This window comes from Pecten maximus, chromosome 10, assembly GCF_902652985.1.
Source record: "Pecten maximus chromosome 10, xPecMax1.1, whole genome shotgun sequence".
In the NCBI taxonomy this organism is placed as follows: domain Eukaryota; kingdom Metazoa; phylum Mollusca; class Bivalvia; order Pectinida; family Pectinidae; genus Pecten; species Pecten maximus.
This window is the reverse complement of record NC_047024.1, coordinates 7,437,271-7,460,089: the sequence shown is the minus strand read 5'-3', so window position 1 is coordinate 7,460,089 and position 22,819 is coordinate 7,437,271. Positions and strand designations below refer to the sequence as shown.

The 22,819-nt window shown below is 35.5% G+C and overlaps 1 protein-coding gene across 4 annotated transcripts in view; it reads left to right on the top strand.

Moving 5' to 3' along the window:
- LOC117335405 (secreted frizzled-related protein 1-like) overlaps nt 1-22,819 on the top strand; it is a 46,250-nt gene that overhangs the window by 3,919 nt on the left and 19,512 nt on the right. For 2 of the 4 annotated variants that reach the window (XM_033895369.1, XM_033895372.1), the window contains exon 2: nt 12,759-14,152. In XM_033895369.1, coding sequence (XP_033751260.1) covers nt 13,657-14,152 — 496 coding nt within the window. In that variant the 5' untranslated portion in view covers nt 12,759-13,656. Of the gene's footprint in view, nt 1-12,451; nt 12,579-12,758; nt 14,153-22,819 lie in introns of those variants that run through there. The other 2 variants (XM_033895370.1, XM_033895371.1) reach the window with 2 other exon arrangements.

Genomic DNA, 22,819 nt, shown 5'->3' with positions numbered 1-22,819 from the left:
ATCCCGATTTAACATAAAGCACGCGACTAATGTCAATAGAAAATGATGGAGCACTGTTCGCCACGGTCACTCAGTGACAACTTGACTTTCTGGCGCGCTGTTCCATCTACCCACCTATGTATATCGGATATCCACTAATGAGATATATTTATGAATAATGCTTTCTAATCATGTGACATGCCCATTTTTCATCCATTTACATTCTTCGTTTTGCTTGCATACATTTCGTTTAATTATGAAAACAAAAATGATTAAAGTAACATTCCTCCCAAGACATCTGGAAGTAGTCATAATGGTTCCCTCGTTAAAGAACCACGCTCCAAAATGCACATGGTTAAATGCATCAATATTATTCATCCTTAGACATTTTTTCCCAGTTCCCATAAATATAGATGTTAATATTTATTTTAAATATTTGATAACATCCATTTTCTATATTCATAATTAACGTTTATTTTCCTTTGTATTGAGCTAGATAATTATTTTCGCGTTGATTCAAGTTTCTCCCGAATATTTTTATACACATCGACATCATTTCTTTTTAGTTTTGAGAGCTGACTTCCAGTTCCTGAGGTTTAAGAGAGAGAACAACATAGCAAAAACAAGACAAAAATCAGGAATATAGGAAAAATCTATATAAATATTTTTCCGTCGACAATTTTCATTTCCAGTAATTTACTATCTAATGATGGTGCCCGGATCCTACTCATTTACCAACGGCATGGGTGATCTATTTATAAATACGTAATCTACTCCGACATTTTCCATTTTCTATGTATTTCCATCCTATCAAGAAAAGTCTAAAATTTAAGTAGGAATACTTCATCAGAAAGTGGTTCGATTACACAAATTCATCTTCGGTTATTAAAACCAAGCATTTGAGAGTGTAGACAAGATTTTGTGGAATTGTTCTTGTAATCCGTCCTGTTGTCTAGACATAAAAACAAGTGCACTTTGAGTGTTATTTTCTCAGAAACTGACAGGAAAACCCCGTCTAACCGTAGATGATATGATCTATTATTGACTTCTAAAACTTGTACAAAGAACACACGTAGGTTGTTGTTGCTATTTCTGTACAGAATGCCGATTCGTCTTTGCGAAACAGTATGGTAATGGTATACATATTTCGTTGAATGGTTAGTGGGCTTTGGTATGAGCGCATCTATTAAACAATCACTACCAATTATTATCCAAATACATTGTTTCCGTTAACCATTAAGCAGAGAATGCACGGGAAGTGTTTTTTTGCCGATTATTTACGTGCATACGAGTATTTGTTAGGTTGCATAACTTGTAAACAATTAATGTGACATTTAACACATACTTACTGTGTGAGTTCTGCTAAAATGGTTTATCTCACACAAACTTTCCACGGTATCATGTTTTAAATGAGAACTCGTACACATATATTCCGTAAAGTAACCCTCCCTGAGCTCGTCGTAATTGGTCTTACTCGCCTAGTTCTTTTCAAAGGTCTCCATGTCTATATTTTGTCCGTTTTTTTGCCTCGTTTTTCGATTTTTTAGTTAGAAATACGGTTCTGTTATTATGTCTGTATTCTTTTTTTTTTTTTTTTTTCAAAATCAATTTTATTCAACAAGCATGTATATATATATATAAACAAATGTCCTCACGCAGGAGGGCTTTCACTCATCAGACATCCTATCTCTCACTCATCAGAGATCCTATCCCCTGTCTGTATTCTTTATTGTTATTCATAAAACGGATATCAGATATTTTCCCTTTTATGAATTCAATATCTCTCCTATAATTTAGAGTTGCAAATATTGTTATCAAGACACGAAAGTCAAAATGAGCCTTGATATACATATGTGAAGATATACAAAGTTAGTTTAATCAATATATAGAAAAGGTTGGATGTTAGACAATTTTAAATCATTATTAACTACATGTATACATGTATGTGATTTGAATTACGGTATTTTCTACAAACATATAAACTAGTGAAGTAATGTTCAACAATTGTAAATTATTTTGTTATATTGTATTGTTATAAGTTAATCTTATATGAAATATTTAATAATCAGTTTCTTATATTAAGACTAACTATGCACGTTTACAATATTTGATCATAACTTACTTTTCCATCACATGATTTGGAGAAAAAAACCAATAATGGAAAATGTCGTATTTCAATATCCCGAACATAGAAGAAATATATCAGTGTTCTGCCTTATTACGATGACTCATCTCAGTCGAAATAAAAAATGAAGGTAAATCAATTTTGACACATTTTCAAACAAAGCACAACAAAAGTGTCACATGTGTACTTTTGCTGTCAGCTAATTGGATACATGGTGTGACCTATGACAGTGAAAACCACGTGACGGCTGGGAACAGGTCTGTCAATTGTACCTAGACACGCGTCCGCCGTCTAGTGTCTGTGGATTTAGGTTTCACACGCTGTCTCCTAAACAACGGCTACTGTGCCCCGTTGTGTGTCTCTATACTGGAAAAGACAACTCATATACCTTATATTTTGACAAAAATGTCACTGCATCAAGGAAATTTAAAAAAAGATTCATAGACTATTACACATTTTAACAAGAAATATAAAAAAAAGATAAACGGCATAGTTTTAATGCTGGTGGTTATAATGTAAAACTGCTGGTTAAAAAAAATTAACGAACTAAAGCGTTTCCGCAAGGATAACACAATTATATCAGTTTGAATCATTGTTGGTAATAATAAGACTGCATTTGAATCAGGAATATAATTTTATTAATGTGTCATTTGAAAAGATACATCTTAACTTTGTTTTGTTTTTAACTGCATACCTGCATTTTGCATATACCCCTACATTGACCAATCACATACTTCATCTTGACCAGTAACGCCACATGTCGCGTCATATCCAGGGCCAAAAGAATATTTTACGGCTATGCCGGAAAAAAAACAGATTGAGAGTTAGGTACAGTAGAGCCAAATAAATTCAACTTCACCATATAGTTGTTTCGTCCTTCTAGGACTCCTGAGTGATGCTAGAAACATCATACAACTGTTCCGTCCTTCCAGATATCGAATGTGATGTTAGGGACATCATACAGCTGGTTTGTCCTTCTAGGACTCGTCAGTGATATTAGGGACATCATACAGCTGGTTTGTCCTTCTAGGACGTTAGGGACATCCTACAGCCTTTCGTCCTTCTAGCACTCGTCAGTGATTCTAGAAACATCATACGGCTGGTTTGTCCTTCTAGGACTCTTCAGTGATGTTAGGGACACCATACAGCTGTTCGTCCGTCTAGGATTCGTGGATAGTGTTAGAAACATCATACTGCTCTTCCAGCCTTCTAGGATTCGTCATGCTATAAGGACCAATATGGAAATCCGGAAAGGAAACCGGAAAATAAAATGAACCTAAACAGGTGATATAAATAGAAGGGGATGTCTTAACTCCATGCTTTAATCAATTTTCCCTTTCCTAGATGAAATATTATTTTCGTTCTTGGAATGTAATAACGGATTTACTACTGTGTATATCTTTATCTATCTTGTGGAGGTTCATGCTTACTTGATGTTTTACTTTGTCGTACGCATCGACCTTAAATCTGGTTTTTCCACATTATGATCTATTTTGTTTCTATTTTAAAGGTTTCAGATATCATTTTATGACTCCATAGCTAGACACCATGACTTTATACTAAAGTTACTACATCCACCATGACTAGGTAAAACACTGGGCCTTGATATGCTGTTGTATGTTGTGTATTAATAAATATTTCATGTTTCTCCGAAACCATTGTAAAAAAAATCAGCATGATATAGTTGGCATTGTTGATACATTGTATTATGAGACGAGAAATAGAACAGTTTACCTGTACGGTTCCTCATAGCTTTCACTATAGATCTATATCATCAGACAAAATTATTCTTTAGGTTTCTGTACAAATAAGAGTATAGGTAATGATTTTTCATATATTTTTAAAATGATAATTGATTCAATTTCAGCGTAGAGATATTCATGCCTAAACAATAATTAAACAATTACACAATGTTGATGTTTATGGGTCATTTTTATTAATTATACCAAATCTTCTCACGAATCAGATATGTCGTAATTTTATTGCCGGAACTATAGGAAGTAGCGATACAGCTACAATATTTTAACGTTTATAGTAATTTGTCGCTCCATAATAAAACAAAAATATATAAATCGTGTTTGACATATCAACACAGCCATTTAATATGAATTGTAATTCATAATACAGTTTGTTAATTTACATTGTATATCACCGCGAATTTGTTGAAGGAAAGTTGCGAAAATGAAAATCTGCATTAATTATTTATCACCCCCTTTTGGACCTAACGAAGTCCGCCAGGCTATCCCCTGGTTATGGGGTAGCGTTACTGCCGCCAGAATGATTGGGGTAAAATGAATCCCTTGTTGATCCCTAATTCGATTGTCTTTGAGGTATTTTCGTTCAGACGAGACCCAGCCACGTCAATATGGTTGTGTGGGATATCATGGTATGCCACTCATGTTTACACTATAGTAATTGTAAGAAGATTTACGACCAAAACGACTTCCCAGTATCAACCTGTGTTTAATTGAGTAGATTTCATCTAGTAATAATTAAATAGGCGTGATCTGTCATTAAACGAAGTCTTGTATAGTACTGAAGTTTGTGTAATGTAACACGATTAATGGCCATTTAAGAGTTAATTGCTTCACTAGTTCTGAAAAAACACACAAGACATTGTCAATCTATAATCTTACCAAAGAAGTAGGTGTAATTTCTTGCATCAGAGGATTTGAACACCAGATACAAATCTGTGCTATTAGCTGATACGTAAGGTGGCATCTGGCTTTCTTCCTGCCTCACGCGTAGTACAGGCAATACCACACGAAGGTACCTATATGTGGTACAATTTACACGCTCGCCATCACATATACTAAGATGGCTAGTCACTCTCACGACATCGGTATGTACTAATATAGCTGTGATGACGCCCTTGACTTATTTTAGTGGGTGTATTAGTAGTGCCAGATTGTCAAATTTCACGCTTTTCTTCGTCACCGAATTTCAATAACCCCATAGAAATGAAAATGACAATCTAAAAGATAATCTTAGAATACGGTCGTTACCGCAAGGGAAAAGTAACAGTAATTTGCACATGACTGTAAACAAGAAAATCACAGAAGCTTGCAATTATTATCCAATATTTGTCGGAATACAATCGGGGATAGAAGTTAGCAGTAAAATATTCAGCTTATTTTTAATGAGTGTTTCATCAAACATATGCAGTAAATTCAAATGTAGATGTAAGTACGTTGTGTAAATCAAATTCAATATACAACCGAACATCTAGACCATTAACGTCCTTTCATTTTGCGTTTCCAGGTTTTGGTTCTGATTTTATAAATGAATTGTATAATGGTTTCATTACGCTAATTTCGTGTCAACCCTCTAAACGCATATTGTATGGGTGGTCGGGTGACACAGTGGTAACACAGTAGCATTTCACCTAAGACAGGCCAATGGGTTTCGATTCCCAAATCGAATGTGGAATGTTATGAAGGTCACCTGCCCGACCACGTAGGTTTCCTTCGGGAACTCCGGTTTCCTCCAACACTAAGACCCCTCACGCGATTCTTTCGGGCCAACAATCATGATTAATATAAGTTGTTTCGCAAAAGTAAAATAAATAAAGTTTACAATATTGTATCTATTTTTATTGTGATATCAGAGACCGTATGGTTTTTCATGATCATCATTTATGGCCTTTTCAGTTTTCTGCATCATATATATACTCTTTTCTTCTGTTGTGTTATTTTAGTATCACTGACGAGTTCTAGAAGGACAGCATGTCAACACATCATGTCAAAAGGGAGCTTTCTGTTCGACTGCACGGTATACGTCATGTCATAATGTATAAAAAAAAAAAAACTATGACTATGGCATAACACCCTAACTTTGGTTAACACTACGAAGAAGTCACTTAAAAGACTTTTTGATGAAAATTGCTATATTTCAGAAGACAAATAGTATATATATATATTACTACTTCCTAAAAGTCATCATCACAATTACCCAATACATGTGTAATAACAAGTTCAGTTGACAAATATAAGAATAGTCTGTTGGAATCGTAATGTCGCAACTCTGTGTATACCTCGATTAACGCTATGATTGTAATAGTATGTTTCTTGTACTATTTAGACCATTTCATACAAACATAGAGAAGTGTGTAGGGGTACGATCGGTGGATTAACATACATACCTACAGGTATCGTGTCAGTCAGAAATCTGGATTAGTTAGTGGGCCAGCTTCTCTAGGTTAACGACTGAGTTAACATTGACCCTAATGTACAAGTAATTACGCAATCTGTCAGACGAAGTTGCACACAGTATATGAGAGCTCGTTAGCGGCAAGCAACTTTCTGATAGTAGTAGTTCTTTATGAATAATTCATGTTCATATGATTGGATTAGAGTCGCGGAATATCGTTCTATTCAGCTTATACTGCATGTGTTCGATTTATATTGACAAATTATAACTGATAGACTAGATCTATTGCAATCAATTAATGAAAATCGCCATACAATTTCAGGTGAATATTTCCTAATAGAAAACTAACTGTTTGGACCTTTTAAAATGTAACCATAGAAACGAAGTCATTTCAAAGTAATCGTGGGAATATATATATACATATATATAATATTTTGGTACATAAAGTAATTCTAAATGATAGCTGAAACAATACATTAAGCTATTGATATATCAGATTATGCAAACCATAGCCGTCTTTGAAGATTTATTTGCGTTACGTGTATTCATATGTTCCATTTTAGATCGTCACTGTAACAAAAGGATGTAGAAATTGTTGATTGCAAAAAAAAAAGAACAATAGCGTATATTGTAGATTAGATTTAGATGGTAAAGTTAGTGTAAGTTAACAATGCGTTATTGTAAAGAATCAAGCTGTTGTTACGTAATGATAACTAACTGCCATTAGTGTATGCCCGGTTGGCTAACCATGTCCCCCACACAGGTGTGACATGGCCTAGGCAAAATTGCTGTGGCTACATTGAACAATATCGTGTGAAATAAGCTATGCATGTAAATTCCATGACACTAAGTACAAACTGTACCTTCACTAGTTATTACTGTCAAAGCAATTTTGTTTGAAAATGCTTTGCACGTGACAATGGTTTACTGTCATTATAATTGTCTAATAGCATAGCAGGATACTTCTCAAATGAGCAAGTATCGTTTTGCTGTAGTAATGAGTATCAATTGAGCTTGTTGTGATTGTGGGATCGTAAAGAAATGTAATTTATAATATGAACATTTAGTGAAATTTAAAAAAAAAAAAAGGTGTTATTCGACCCGATCAAATATTCACCGAGAAACACCATATTAACTGAATGAAATGTCCTTAATTATATAATATTTATAAAACTTGTTTGCAAGAGGTAGAGTTGCATATCATTTACTTTAATTACAGTTAATCTGCATCGGAATATTGCAACGTCACAATTATCATGACGACATGAACACAATATTAACTAGATGTTTCTAAAATAGACACATAAGGTTAATATCTCAAATTTAAAAAAAATCACGTGGCATGTTTTAGCCAATGAGAAATGCAGAAATGCATACCATATCTAATATTAATTTATATTAACCATTATGACTGAGATGGGATTTGTTATGGATGAAATTGAATACACGGATATGGAATAAGCCTTTCCATCTTCTATCTTGGAATCTTACCCCGGTTTGTTGAAGGCTTAGTATTGTTTAACGTCCTATCAATTGCTATGGCAATAATGTGTTAACCATTTGGGAAAACTCATTATCCGACTTTCGTTTAAATCATAATAACCAAATCACTTTCAGTAAAAATATCCTTAACATATACTTACCTCTTTTCTGTGAATTGTTTACGGTATTGAAAAATGGACAAAAATGTGCCGGTAAGTCTATAATCGAACCGTTATTGTGTTTTTTAATATAATCCGTAATCCTTCCCAGCAACCAAAGTTTAAAATCATGCGACCGCATAGGTGCTTCCTGCAACCGAACGTCTAAATGGCAACAACAAAAGGTATATTCTTATTATTGAAAAAAATGATCTTCTTGATGTTTTACATGTATTAAATACTGAAACAGAAATTAAGCTGACAAGTGACAAGGATATCTAGCGTGTTTACTTAATGTAAAATGTGTACGTATCCCTGAAGTAATTACCAAACGGGCGCAATAGGTCTGGTTTATAATGGGAGTTTATCTAGGACAGTGCGATATGACATGCAGAAAAACACGCCGGAAGCAGTTTTCATGTGTTAAGTTATTCTAAATACATCGTAAAATATTTGTGTTTATGTCAACCAAACCATTTTAAATCTGTGTTATGTAATCATAGATCAAAAGACACAGGCGTTTTAAAACATGACAAATGAGGTCTAGGCACATATCTAATTTCTCAACGAAATCTTAATTCTAACTCAAAATCGATAAGGGTAAAGTATTAACAAGATAAAAATTCACATGGAGACCCTTCAACATTATATTGATGATATAAGCATGTGTCTTTATTGACGACACTCGCCATGTACTTCTGGGAAAATACCCGGGTTATGTCACCTACGCAAATATAAATTAAAATATAGATTTGTATGGAGACTCCTGACAAAGTACATGGAGACCAGGTGTTCCGGCAGACTAAGCGTTTTCTGCCTCATCGTCGTCACTCGTCATGGAAAATCAGGGTTAAGTTGCGGTCTACAAATTGTGGCAGGTTGGTAACAACTGAACAGCTAAGCATATCGACAAGCATTACCTCTGACTTCATCTCGCACAAGGAAATAACATATTTCAAAATAAGACCATCATAGCGACAATAAAACTTGTGTCTTCCATCATCCTCTATCTCTCGAAACTTTTTTGTTAATTTCTATGTCGGGTGTCGACATCTGTCACGGAAATCGTTGGAACAAACATATCAAATAAACTGATACATACAGTGGTGTTGATCTATTAGAAATGGAATATTAACAATTGGGAAATTGAAATCATTTCGCATCTGTTGTAAGATCGAGGTAAGCAGCTGATGGTGAAGAGTCTGTAAAACGAGAATCAATGTGATGGTTAGGAAACCACAAGGAATCCATGACCTAAGTACATGTATAACAATGTTATATAGTCATTAATCAATAGGATATATAAATTATCGTGCTTATAAGCTTTACTTAAATGGTTATGTCCTGTAATTATGGGGGGGAACAATCAACGTATGGGAATGGTTTTGGATGGATAATCTTTAACTACATGTACATTGTTATGTATGTTCCTACATGTGAGAAGGCCAATATTTTATTTCACGAGAAACAAATGGGTTGACAGTACGTGAAGCCCGCACAGGGATGACACGGGGACAGTCTGAACACGCGGCTCACGTATTTATCAACATGTCGGGCGGCGAGTTATAGATATGGCACCCTTGACATCACTACTTGTTCTGTGGCATTTTCAATATGTAACTCCAACCACACTTAACACTGTTTGTTTTTGACACATAATGGTTGTTTATCCTAACAGGTGCGTGGTTTGAGTTAACATAACTGGTTGACTTCCATACCTATAAGCTCCTGTGCCAAAGTATACACAAACATGTCAAATCCTCAGCCATGTCCTCACGTCTGAATCAATACTGCCATTGACACGAAGTTTACTATAGAAATATTCTTCATACAAATATATATGATTATAAGAAGTCACGTCTAGCCCTGCTCCGCCCCTCGCACTAGCCTGAAGTTCATTTTAAAGTGACATGCGACCTGTATATTGAAATGATCCACTCTTCTATCTCCTCTTCTCTTCCTACCAGCGTCCAACCAGCGCCATTAACTCCTCCTCCCCTCCTCCTTCTCCTTCATAAGGCTACGTATATGCTTCCGTTTTCATCCTGAATAAAACCTTATAAGGGGTCCAAAGTATATTACTGATGTTTAAACTCTTCTGAATATTTCATATTTAAATGTATTTTTCAGCTGACTTCAGGCAATGAAACTAAAACATGTCTGATTACATATTTAGGAGACATCGACATTCAATAAGCATTTCTCATATGCTCAGGAGATATCGACATCTGTAAAAAAATTCAATTTTGCTGCCATTCTGTATTTCTGTTCACAGTTAAGACCAGGCATACGACATCAAGTCTTACAAATCTCAACTATAGACATTTGTTTGAATTCGTATGCCTTAGTACATGTTCCTAACGGTAACTATATTTAATGTTCTTAGTACCACACCGCTAACATCAACATTGTCGTTTTAATTTGACCGATGATTGGATAATCATTCTCAACTAATCTAGGGATATTTCACATAATTGGACAGGAGTGATGACAATATAAACTCACGGTGTTTTTATTCTTGTAGTCCCTGGACCTGTCATTCAATTATCCAGACAGTACTAAAGTAGTCTTATCAGTCTTTCTTTACAGAATTCGTTCAGCTATGCAGCCGCATCATATTCCAGCTTTACTGCTACGGAGACGGTTGGTTATCGAAGCTTCAATGTATTGCTATCAACACAGTAGATGTTCCATTCATAACCCGATGAACCACTTCATCCTGTCACGTGATGTGAATGCTATGACGTAAATTGCTATCATGTATGAAACATTCAATTAATCAAATAATGAATCATTCCTAAACCAGACATATCAGCAGTTCAACTTCATAGTGAACTGGTACAATATGTCTAACATAGCAGGGGTTATGTCTCTGTATGTATAGCCTACTTGGATAGACCATATCTTATCAGAAAACTCACATTTGAATCATTTTATTACAAAAGAAACATTTGGTAATCTCTTATTTCACATACACTCTCTCTCTCTCCTCTCACCCTTTACGTGTTTGGGAACGTTTGCTGCATCCCATCGTACGATTGTAAGAGTGGCCTTACAATAACGTGACAACCCATTGATTTGACAGAACGAAGAGAAAATATTGATTGCAGCAATACATCTTTACCATCTTGGTTGGTGACACCTACCAGATATATATATCATTTACAACAGGACTGCAGTTATTTTCATGTTCTGTTAATTGAATATGAAGTTTTATCTTATTTCGCCAATATATTTGTTTTATTTAATTCTTATTTTTTCCTAAAGATGTACCATTTCAGTCACACGTGTTGTTCTTATATCTAACGCAAATAATTATTGAGTATTTTTCTCTTTCATTGTTTTATTAACTGGAATTAATTTAAATTTAAACTACAAAAATCCTTTCTACATGCAATCTGAGTTAGTACATAGGTCATATGGTCTTGAAGACATGATATAACTTGCTAGAATTTAAGTCACGTGGCTTGTGCTTAATATCACATGAATGTATAATATGCATTTGCTGGATTTCCTAATTGAAATGTTATAGTTTCAAATAAGACAAAATGACAACTTTTGTATTTACAAATTTCACGGGTTTTCTTCGCCTAGTTTACAACACTCAATACGGTAAGCTGACTGCAAAATATTATATATATATCTATATATACTCTTCTTATCTATATTAACTTCATGCTAATTCGCCTTTGACAACCCAGTGAGAGTCAAACAACCCAGATCAATGAATCAAATACTGGTTGTGTATTTCCCGATAGGGTTTATTATATATCACCATTGAGCTCCGTAATACACACTAGCTAATACAAGCATCTCTCGGGATACACTGGCCAGGATTCAATAATACTCATTTTCATGAAAGGAACGACCGCGGTGAATGTAGGTTTAGTCTCGGGTATAAAGTGTAGGAAAAAGCTGATTAGAAGTCACTCATGGTTCAATCTACAGTACGTGAGATTATATCGGATGAAAAAATACTTAAAGATGTTCATAAAGATCAAGCTAAAGCTTTTTAAAACCAAACAAAAAAAGATGAATATCCTCACTATTAAAATTACACTTTTAAGATAGATGTTGGGATGAGAAAAATCTCAGGAATGGTGTATAAAAGCGCTGTTTTCCCTTTGAAGACAATATGGAGGAGGGGAATGTTAACGTTAGATGCGCCCGATATGTTTCTTCATTGTGAACTTTTACAAAAGAAATATTTTAAAACTAAAAAAAAGTTCTGAATGATGTGTCGAGTATGGTACGTGTGCTGATGTTTTTATCAGACAATAGATCAGCCGGCGTTCCAGAGGGATATGTATGACGATTTATGACATTTGATAAAGCTTTAGGTTCTTCACACATTTACGTTATCATTTTCACTCCTTCACGATGATTAAAACGCATTTACTTAACTCACATAGAGTTATATTACATACTGCGGTGACAGCTCTTTGAAGTTGATCTTCATACGCAGTTACCAGTCCCACCCCCTTTCCTCCTCCTACCAAGCGCACTGAGTGGCATATACACTCCGCTCTTCTGCAGGTAATACTCACTCCGTATTTCACTGCCGATTGTCCAATGTGAATACGAGCCCGTCGCGGGAGCGAATGTCTGGGTACCTGGCTTGCCAATGCTGCCACACCGCTGTCTGTAGTTCGATCTCGCGTGAGAGGTGGGTGTGTGAGGGAGAGGTAATAGCTACTTATCCATAGGCAGTATTTTGTTAAAGTAGCTACTAGCTAATAGAAAAGAAAAAAAAACCTGATACACTATTTCTTTCCGTTTACCTGAGATTGATAATGTAACCGGTCGAGTATATATGCATTGGGTATTAGGCGTTGTGAGTCACTCTCTCTTGGTTGTCCCAACAGGTGAGGACAGACAGACCAGCATCGCTCAATGGGACGGCAGGCCTTGGACAGACTGACGGTCACAAAACAGCTGATGCTACATTCATGCGCCACCGTTCCTTCGTGACACGTCTCTCTCATACCACCGCCCAACCGTGTGCTGAAGGACCTTTAAAACAAATACGTCTTATTTCCACCGCAACGAAACACTTGGACTTGTATACATTTTATCAACAGTAAGGTAAAGTAATCTTTTTCAACAAACGAGTAACACTGTTTATTTTGTCTAGTTAATGTCTCACATGTTTCTGTCATGCGATGAAATGATATAAAACAGACTTCCATAAGGATAGTGTGCCGTCGGTATAACAGTATCGTATACAGGCACTGCTATACAGCTGAAAAGCTAGAAAAAAAAGTGAAAACATCAAATTATGTAATACAGTGCAGGAGAGGCCGTCAGTTTAAGGTCCCTCGTCGCGAAAAAAGACTGAAGTCTTGTCATATTTTATTGACGGAAAAGGCGGGCAACTAAAGCAACAAAGACATTCTTACAGTGTGAATAATTGTTTTATTTTTGTCTTCCTTGAACAACTACAAAATACAAGTCCCCAGGACAAATTTTTACTTTGAAAAGAAATAATAACAATGCAGTAAAGCCTATTTACTTTTTCCTCTTCTGCCCACGCTTGGTTAAGGAGACTGTAAATGAAAAGGTGTCGGACGTTATCTAAATTCCCAGGTCACTACGTAGGGCAGCCTGTTAAGGGGAAGAACGTGCATATTCATAGAACGTTGTGAAAGCCTGCAGTACATGGATTGAAGTTAGTTAAATGTACATGTTGGATCGATAGGTGATCTGTGAAAAAGGGATTTACTAGCATTTGAGCACCATCTTACAGACCCTCCGAATATCATCATGAGGTGGTTATTTATAATCAGTGTTGTGGCGTCCATGTTATACCCAGGACAACCGGCAAGCTTTACTTACGACGGAATTGGATATCTTAGTGATGGTGAATCTGTTGAATGGATTGGAATCAGGCCTCATAAGCCGAAATGTATTGATATACCTAATAATCTAACTCTGTGCCGGGGGATAGGATATACGGAAATGAGACTGCCGAATCTCCTGGATCATGATACCCTTAATGAGGTGATTCAGCAGTCCAAATCCTGGGTGTCCCTCCCGCGGATACATTGTCACCCGGATACCCAACTTTTTCTCTGCTCCCTCTTCTCGCCGGTCTGTCTGGAACGAACCATCAAGCCATGTAGGTCACTCTGTGAAAGTGTCAAGGCTGGCTGTGAATCTAAGATGCTTTATTACGGCTATTTGTGGCCGGACATGGTCAGATGTGACAAGTTTCCGGATGATTCGGACCTTTGCATACAAAACCAGCACAATGCCACAAGTAAGTATGAATTAATTTGATACAATTATCATTTTCAATGTTGTGCGTTACATTACATATTTTATCTGGTTTTATGTTTTTGCAAGCAATATCGTTCAAACTGGTTTGTTTCAGTTGTGTTAAGTATCATTCAAACTATTCTGTTTCAGTTGTGTTGAGTATTAATCAAACTGTTTTAGTTTCAACTGTGCTCAATATCATGAAAATTGGTTTATATAGTAATGGATTTCAGTCTTATAGTAACCATGATATATTGTTTTGTACAGTTTTTGTTGCTTTTGATTTCATTATATAATCTCTCTTATAAGCCAGCACTGATAATCTCTAATTAGTTTGGTACTCCAAAAGATAACTTGCAAGGCTTAAGTTACGCAATATATATGAACTGTGAAGTAGAAAATTATGATTACATCTTTATAACGTGTTTTTAAAATTCACAAAACATTGATGACTTCAAACTTTGTATCGATCAAAAGGTTAGTGCTTAAAACCTTAAATTCACGTAATGCAGGACTTCGTATGTAAATAATTTCATGTTTGATAAGTGTGCCATATTATTTACATAAAAAGTAACACAATTTCTTTATCTCTCTCTTTCTCTGACCGATTGGTTTTAATATGTATTAATCAGGTGGAGTATGGATTATATCAGCAGGTGTTATAGGCTTGATATAAGTGGTTACATATGGCCAATTAGCGATTAGTGTCTGGTTGTAATCCTAATAGCAGTCACAAGTGGTTTTCGGGGCCACTGAAAGTGCAAACTCTCGCGATAGAAATATATTCCCTCATTATGATTTTAGAAAGGTATACCTTTGTTCCAAAACAGCATGAGGTTTAATTTAGAGGAGTAATGATATGTGGACATTTTCTGTAAAAACGTGTACTCCATTTCTTTAATTTGAAATATTCAGTTTTAGGCAAGGGTTTATATATTTCGTGTCTATTGCCTCAAAGTATTGGAAGCAAAGCTTGAAAACAAATATTTAATTTATATAAAGATTATGAAGAATGACGAATTTCACTACATGAACGCCTGCTGAAAAGGCTCCGAACACAAGTGATTAAAAACTTCATTTTTTTTTTCTATTGAAAGGAGGGTTTACAGAAATTGTAGACTAGAATATGATGCTGATGTGCAGTTGAAAACAAACACTGGTGTTATTGTGAATTATTCGTGTGTACATATATACAGACACTAGTGTCAGAGTGTGTTAAATGACTGACCGGGCGTGACATGTCAGCTGTCCCGTTGTTCACAAGTGTCGCTCTCTTACGCACGTCACTTCCACGGCTAGCTCTATAGAAACACATTTATTTATATAATTTAATTATTATTTCTATTGAATATTTTGCTCTCGTCTTTCCTCGAATGGATCACGGTTTATAATTCAATTCATACCCGAATATACTAGTCTCAGTAACATCATTTATTTGTACTCATTACAAATTTATTTCTAATGGAACGTTTTAGCAAACATTGGACCCACCAATACCAGTCTTCTACAAGGAATTCTTTTTTCTTAAGAATGATAAACAGTTTCATTAATCATCCGTCATGAAAAATTCCTAAACTAAAACTATTGATAACACCTGCAACATCTACCATGCTCATGCTTTTTGACGGGCTTAATTTCGAAATAGTTACAAGACGTGAGTTTCTTGCAACGATTTAGCAGACTAGAAGACCAGATATGGAGTCTGAATTGCTATTGAAGAACAATATATGACGTGCGAGTTTCTATTGATAAATTATGTGATGTTTTCTAGGTAATCTATGTATGGCTTGTGATATTTCTTGATAAACTATGTATGGCTTGTGATATTTCTTGATAAACTATGTATGGCTTGTGAAGTTTTCTTGATAAAGTAAGTATGACTTGTGATGTTTTCCTGATAAACTAGTCTTGGTATAGCTTATGATGTTTTCTAGGTAAATAAGGCATGCCTTGTGATGTTACTTAATAAACTAGATAGACTTGTGATGTTTTCTTGATAAACTTCGTATGGCTTATGATGTTTTTCTAAATAAACTATGTATGGCTTGTGATGTTTTCCTGATAAAGTAGGTATGACTTGTGATGTTTTCTTGATACGCAAGGTATGGCTTATGAGGTTTTCTTGATAAATTAGGTATGATTTGTGATGTGTTCTTTGTAAACTAAGTATGGCTTGTGATGTTGTCCTGATAAACTAAGTATAGCTTATGATGTTTCTAGGTAAATTAGGCATGCCTTGTAATGTTACTTGATACACTAGGTATGGCTTATGATGTTTTCTTGATAAACTAAGTATGCCTTGTAATGTTACTTGATACACTATGTATGGGTTGTGATGTTTTCCTGATAAACTAGGTATGGCTTGTGATGTTTTCCTGATAAACTTGTCTTGGTATAGCTTATGATGTTTTCTAGGTAAATAAGGCATGCCTTGTGATGTTACTTAATAAACTATGTATGGCTTGTGATGTTTTCTAGATAAACTAGGTATGGCTTGTGATGTTTTTCTTGATAAACTAGATATGGCTTGTGATGTTTTTCTTGATAAACTAGGTATGACTTGTGATGTTTTCTTGATAAACTAGGTATGACTTGTGATGTTTTCCTGATAAACTAAGTATGACTTGTGATGTTTTTCTTGATAAACTAGGTATGGCTTGTGATGTTTTTCCTGATAAACTAGGTATGGCTTGTGATGTTTTCCTGATAAACTAAGTATGGCTTGTGATGTTTTCCTGATAAACTAAGTATGGCTTGTGATGTTTTCTTGATAAACTAGGTATGGCTTGTGATGTTTTCTTGATAAACTAGGTATGGCTTGTGATGATTAATTGATAAACTAAGTATAGCTTGTGATGATTTATTGATAAACTAGGTATGGCTTGTGATGTTTTCTTGATAAACTAGGTATTTCTTGTGATGATTAATTGATAAACTAGGTATGGCTTGTGATGATTAATTGATAAACTATGTATGGCTTGTGATGTTTTCCTGACAAACTATGTATGACCTATGATGATTTATTGATACACTAGCTATGTTTTTTTTATGTTTGGTTGATAACTTGATACCTTTGGTATGGATAACAGTTGTACATCTTGGATCTCTCAAACCTAATATTTTATTTGTATAAGGTACGAACTACAAATTGCGGGTATATCATCATTTCGTTATTATTTATTACAAATGAAAAATACTCAAAAGGTGAAGTCTCTCGCCCAAGGAGGATTAATGTATTAGTTAAATGTATTTTTTTGCTATCCACTATCGTTAATTACTTGTCAGCCTTAATATGCATTAAGATGCTCACATAAAAAAAAATACTTTTTAAGCAGACACAAATTAAGTGTCTGATTGTATACCGTTTGTATATGTGTTCATTCCCTAACATTTCCTACAATTGTTACCGAAAAACTGCCCTTAGACAGACTACGTAAGTACACAAAGTCTACACACTCTAACAGCGGTAGTGCTCTAGTTACCTCACAGCTGGTATCACTGCGTCTTTGGGTAAATTGACCTACCATAATTGACGCAATGTGGGCTCCGCCATCCGAAAGAAAGTCTCTACAAGATGAAAGAGATACAACGTTTAGACCATGTTGTGTGACATGTACCGTACATATCATTCATTTCGCACAGTGGCGTTTTCTCGTGGCGGCCTTTTTTCTCGTGGTCGCGGTTTCGCGTGTTGATTTTCATGGCTTAAATATCATTAGATAGTAAAAGTGTTGTGACATCAAAATATTATCTTCGTTGAATTCATATGTAAATCATACCACTTAAAACCTGGAACAAGACTGACGTTAAACCCTCTAAACTGTATTCACATGGAAATATGAAAATAGAATGAACACACATCCACTGGTAAATGATTTTGCTGTCTACGTCATTATTAGTGATCACGCCTCTAATTGACTAACCTTCACTTAATAGTTTCCCCGATGAGAGAATTTAAACATTCTACTTAATTCTAAGATAACGTCATTTCAATTATCAAACAAGTAGGTCTTCAGCATATTTCCTTTCAATTTTGATATCTGTAAGTGTACTGTTTTCGCAAACCTTTCAATCAACTGTTCTGATGCCAATTTCTTGAGTGGAATATATTGTTATTACATTATTCATTCAGTATATAGCCGTTGCTTGATATATTGTTTTACGTTAATGAAAATGATATGAATCTGAATGTACATGCATTTGAGATACAAATGTCAAGATCAAGGTTATAAACATTATAAAAAGGTTATAATTACATCTTTTTAAAATTTTATGCATAAAGGTGAAGAGAGAACCTTATAAACAAAACCGGAACTATAAATGGAAAACGATGGAACCATCATGAAATGGGACAAAACAATGTTTCGACAACGACTATCGCAACATGAATTTAGCTAAAATACTAGAAATGAACTGTTGTCAAAGTGACAGTGAAACCATCGGGCATATTACTGAGCCTACTTCACTTTATATTATAAAACGGAATATACTATCTATCAAAACCTTTTTCTGTTAGCTTTTGACTTTATTTATATTGAGAATGAAACACTGGAAAATTTAATCCAATGCGACAAGTCACCGCCATAAGCTGGAAAAGCTATAAGCAAGGATGACATTGTTAATAAATGGAAACTTTCAAAATAGGAACATATGAATTATACCTCTTATCTCAACGCTTAGTCATCTGTATACAAATTTATATCTAAAATTGGAAGATTTCTCAGTGTTTGTGTTACCTGTTCTGTCCTGTCCTGTCCTGTCCTGTCCTGTCCTGTCTCTTTACAAGGAGAAACAAACCCTGTCTCTTTACAAGGAGAAACAAACCCTGTCTCTTTACAAGGAGAAACAAACCCTGTCTCTTTACAAGGAGAAACAAACCCTGTCTCTTTACAAGGAGAAACAAACCCTGTCTCTTTACAAGGAGAAACGAACCCTGTCTCTATACAAGGAAAAACAAACCCTGTCTTTATATAAGGAGAAACAAACACTGTCTCTATACAAGGAGAAACGAACCCTGTCTCTATACAAGGAGATGTGAACCCTGTCTCTATACAAGGAGAAGTGAACACTGTCTCTATACAAGGAGAAACGAACCCTATCTCTATACAAGGAGATGTGAACCCTGTCTCTATACAAGGAGAAGTGAACACTGTCTCTATACAAGGAGAAACGAACCCTGTCTCTATACAAGGAGATGTGAACCCTGTCTCTATACAAGGAGAAGTGAACACTGTCTCTATACAAGGAGAAACAAACCCTATCTCTATACAAGGAGAAGTGAACCCTGTCTCTATACAAGGAGAAACAAACCCTATCTCTATACAAGGAGAAGTGAACCCTGTCTCTATACAAGGAGAAACGAACCCTGTCTCTATACAAGGAGAAACAAACCCTGTCTCTATACAAGGAGAAACAAACCCTGTCTCTATACAAGGAGAAACAAACCCTGTCTCTATACAAGGAGAAACAAACCCTGTCTCTATACAAGGAGAAACAAACCATGTCTCTATACAAGGAGAAACGAACCCTGTATCTATACAAGGAGAAACGAACACTGGCTCTCTACCAGGAGAAACGAATCTTTACCTTCAACAAGAATATTTACCCTTAACCAGGACAGACGAACCTGAACCTTACACGAGGTAAAAAACAAATCTTTACCTTCAACCAGAACATTTACCCTTAACCAGGACAGACGAACCTGAACCTTACACGAGGTAAAAAAACAAATCTTTACCTTCAACCAGAACATTTACCCTTAACCAGGACAAACGAACCTGAACCTTACACGAGGTAAAAAAACGAATATTTACCTTCAACCAGAACATTTACCCTTAACCAGGGCAGACGAACCTGAACCTCAAACAAGAGAAACTAAATATGTTATTGGTATAATTAAGTACCCGTCATTATATACCATATTGTAATACGATTATCAGAACGATAAACCTAACGATAATATCGAAGTATCTTGATAAGATGTAACCTGGTAGGGTCCTTTTTGAAACGGCACAATAGTTTGTAAATTCATACTTTTTATTATTTAGATATATTCTGTGCATTATCGTGATAGCAAGTGGTATTCGCCCACATTCGATTAATGATTTATTAAGCGGGCTACCCGCTAACTCATAAAAATTGTATATAAAATAATACGGAGTAACCAAAAAGAACATAAGTGCGTGCAATAAATCTGTAATAGAACCTATCGAGTAGTATATCACTACACAAGTGCCTTCCACTACCAGACTAATAGGGAGGTTTATGAGGCCTGTCTCGTGTGAGATAGCTTTAGAACCGCCCAGTACAAGATGGAGAGGCGAAAAAAAAAGTGTGCTATATTATAATTTGTACAGTATGGAATGAAAATGCCATTGATAAAAAACACCCCATGCTTAAACTGTTAATTTGCTTGTTAGGTGTGTAAAGACAATATACGGGATTATTCACTGATTGTATATCATATTTCGTATTATCATTATGATCAATATTCAAGGTCTTAGGGAATAATTTACATTTGTTTCCTGAGCGTTCCTGTAAATCAATTGTTGTTTATATTGTGCTGGTTTATATTTATCGGATTAGTTATAATGGTATACGTAGGATAATAATAGTCGCCCTCTACCAACGCCGATTTTACAAAACAGTTTCAAACACGATGTTTATTTGATGTCGAGATTGTGTTAAAACTGAATGCCGTCTGTCTGTGCTGTTCTTTTGTGTATCCGTAACAATGCGCTTTTGGATTTGAACACTTTTTAAACACAATTTGTGAATGAAATGTAAGAGTAGTTTATTTTATAATGTTTTATTTAATCAACAGTTTAACACCTTTGAAACATTCCCGTCACTGCAGATTTTCTTCGTAAGAGCTGGAAGAATATAGAATGAATGATGGTAATAGTGAGGTGGTATAACGTTGTCGTTACCTGTAAACCCTTCCAGATATCCGTAAAACATGACAAGTGACAAAAGAGCCGCATGTCGAGTCGTTCCGTTATCTCCAGTTCTCACTTTGGCGGTGTCGTCGATGTAGTAGAAGACGCTTACTCTTCCGCGACACCTGATGTTATTCTCCCTATATTTTCCTTGGGTCTCTATCTATATCTTTGTCTATATTTTACCCTCGTTTTATCTATCTTAATTAGAATTATGCTTTAGTTATTATGTCGATATTCGTTATTGTTTTTTACCAAGTTGAGAAGCCGATCCAAAAGCATGCGCTGCCTGGTTGTCCAAAGTGAAGTCACTAAAGAATTAATTAATGAACTCTTTTGAAGTGATAATTTTTATCATTGTAGGTATTCTTATTTTTGATACGAAATTTGATTATGTGTGTTAGAACAAATCAATATCCTTTAACAATACATAATTTTCGACGTGTAAGATGTCATGAGCCGTACACGTGCCCACCAACACACACCGGAGTCAAACCGCTGCCATCAAACTTCAATGAGATCATTGCCGCTGGGGTTCATTAATTTGTAAGGGCGAACTTAGAAGTCTGTTTGTCTTGAAGATATTCCCCATGATAACAGTAACACGGACATTACGAGGTTTAGCCTACCTTTGATGAATATAGACCGTTTTTAATCCATTTGGTAGCGAGCTGTAGTCAGTATACTGTATGTACATGTCTGATCCTAACGACGACCAGAAGATATTTTTATTAGCGGCAAGTACAGGTGTGAAAGTAATGAACTTCGCGTAGGTAGACAGACAGACAGATAACACAGAATACACAACCGAGTCAACCCTACCTTACACCCACCGACACGCTCTAACCTCAAAGTTTGAACCGGAAGTCAGCAGACCGGAACTAATTCTCCCTCAGAAATTAATTAGTTTACATAAAGGTTTTGGTGATACAGCTGTGATTTTATGCCATCATCAATAGATAGGATTTAATGGTTACGTGATATACTTACAGAAGTACATCATTATTGCATGAAATGTATTTTATATATGGCAAGTCATATTAAATCATGGTTTGCCATTTTACCGTTAGTTTGATGAATGCCTTCCTTATTTTGTCTTTTCGCATAAATTTTGACTTTTCATTTCATGGATTATTTTAATATGTGTTATATGTGACAATGTAGTTTCTTTGACAAAGTGGTACTATTGACAATGTAATATATTGGACAATGTGATATCATTGACAATATGATGTCTTTGATAAAACGATATCGTTGAAGTTGTGTTTTGTTTATTTTTCGATGTTTATATATGAAACGCTGTGTATCATTGACGATTTGGTATCATCACCGTAGTGGTATCATCGACGTTGTGGTATTCTTGTCGTTGTAGTATCATTGACGTTGTGGTATTCTTGTCGTTGTAGTATCATTGACGTTGCGGCATCATCGCCGTCGTTGTATCCTTACGTTTGCGGTTTTGACGATGCGATATCATTGTCGTTGTGGTATCCTTGTCGTTGTGGTATCATTGTCGTTGTGGTGTCCTTGGCGTTGTGGTATCATTGACGTTTTGGTATTATCGCCGTTGCGGTATCCTTGTCGTTATGGTATCCTTGTCGTTGTGGTATCATCGCTGTTATGGCATCCTTGTCGTTGTGGTATCATCGACGTTGTGGTATCATCGATGTTTTGGTATCGTTGACGTTGTGGTATCATCGCCGTTGTGGTACCCTTGGGGTTGCGGTATC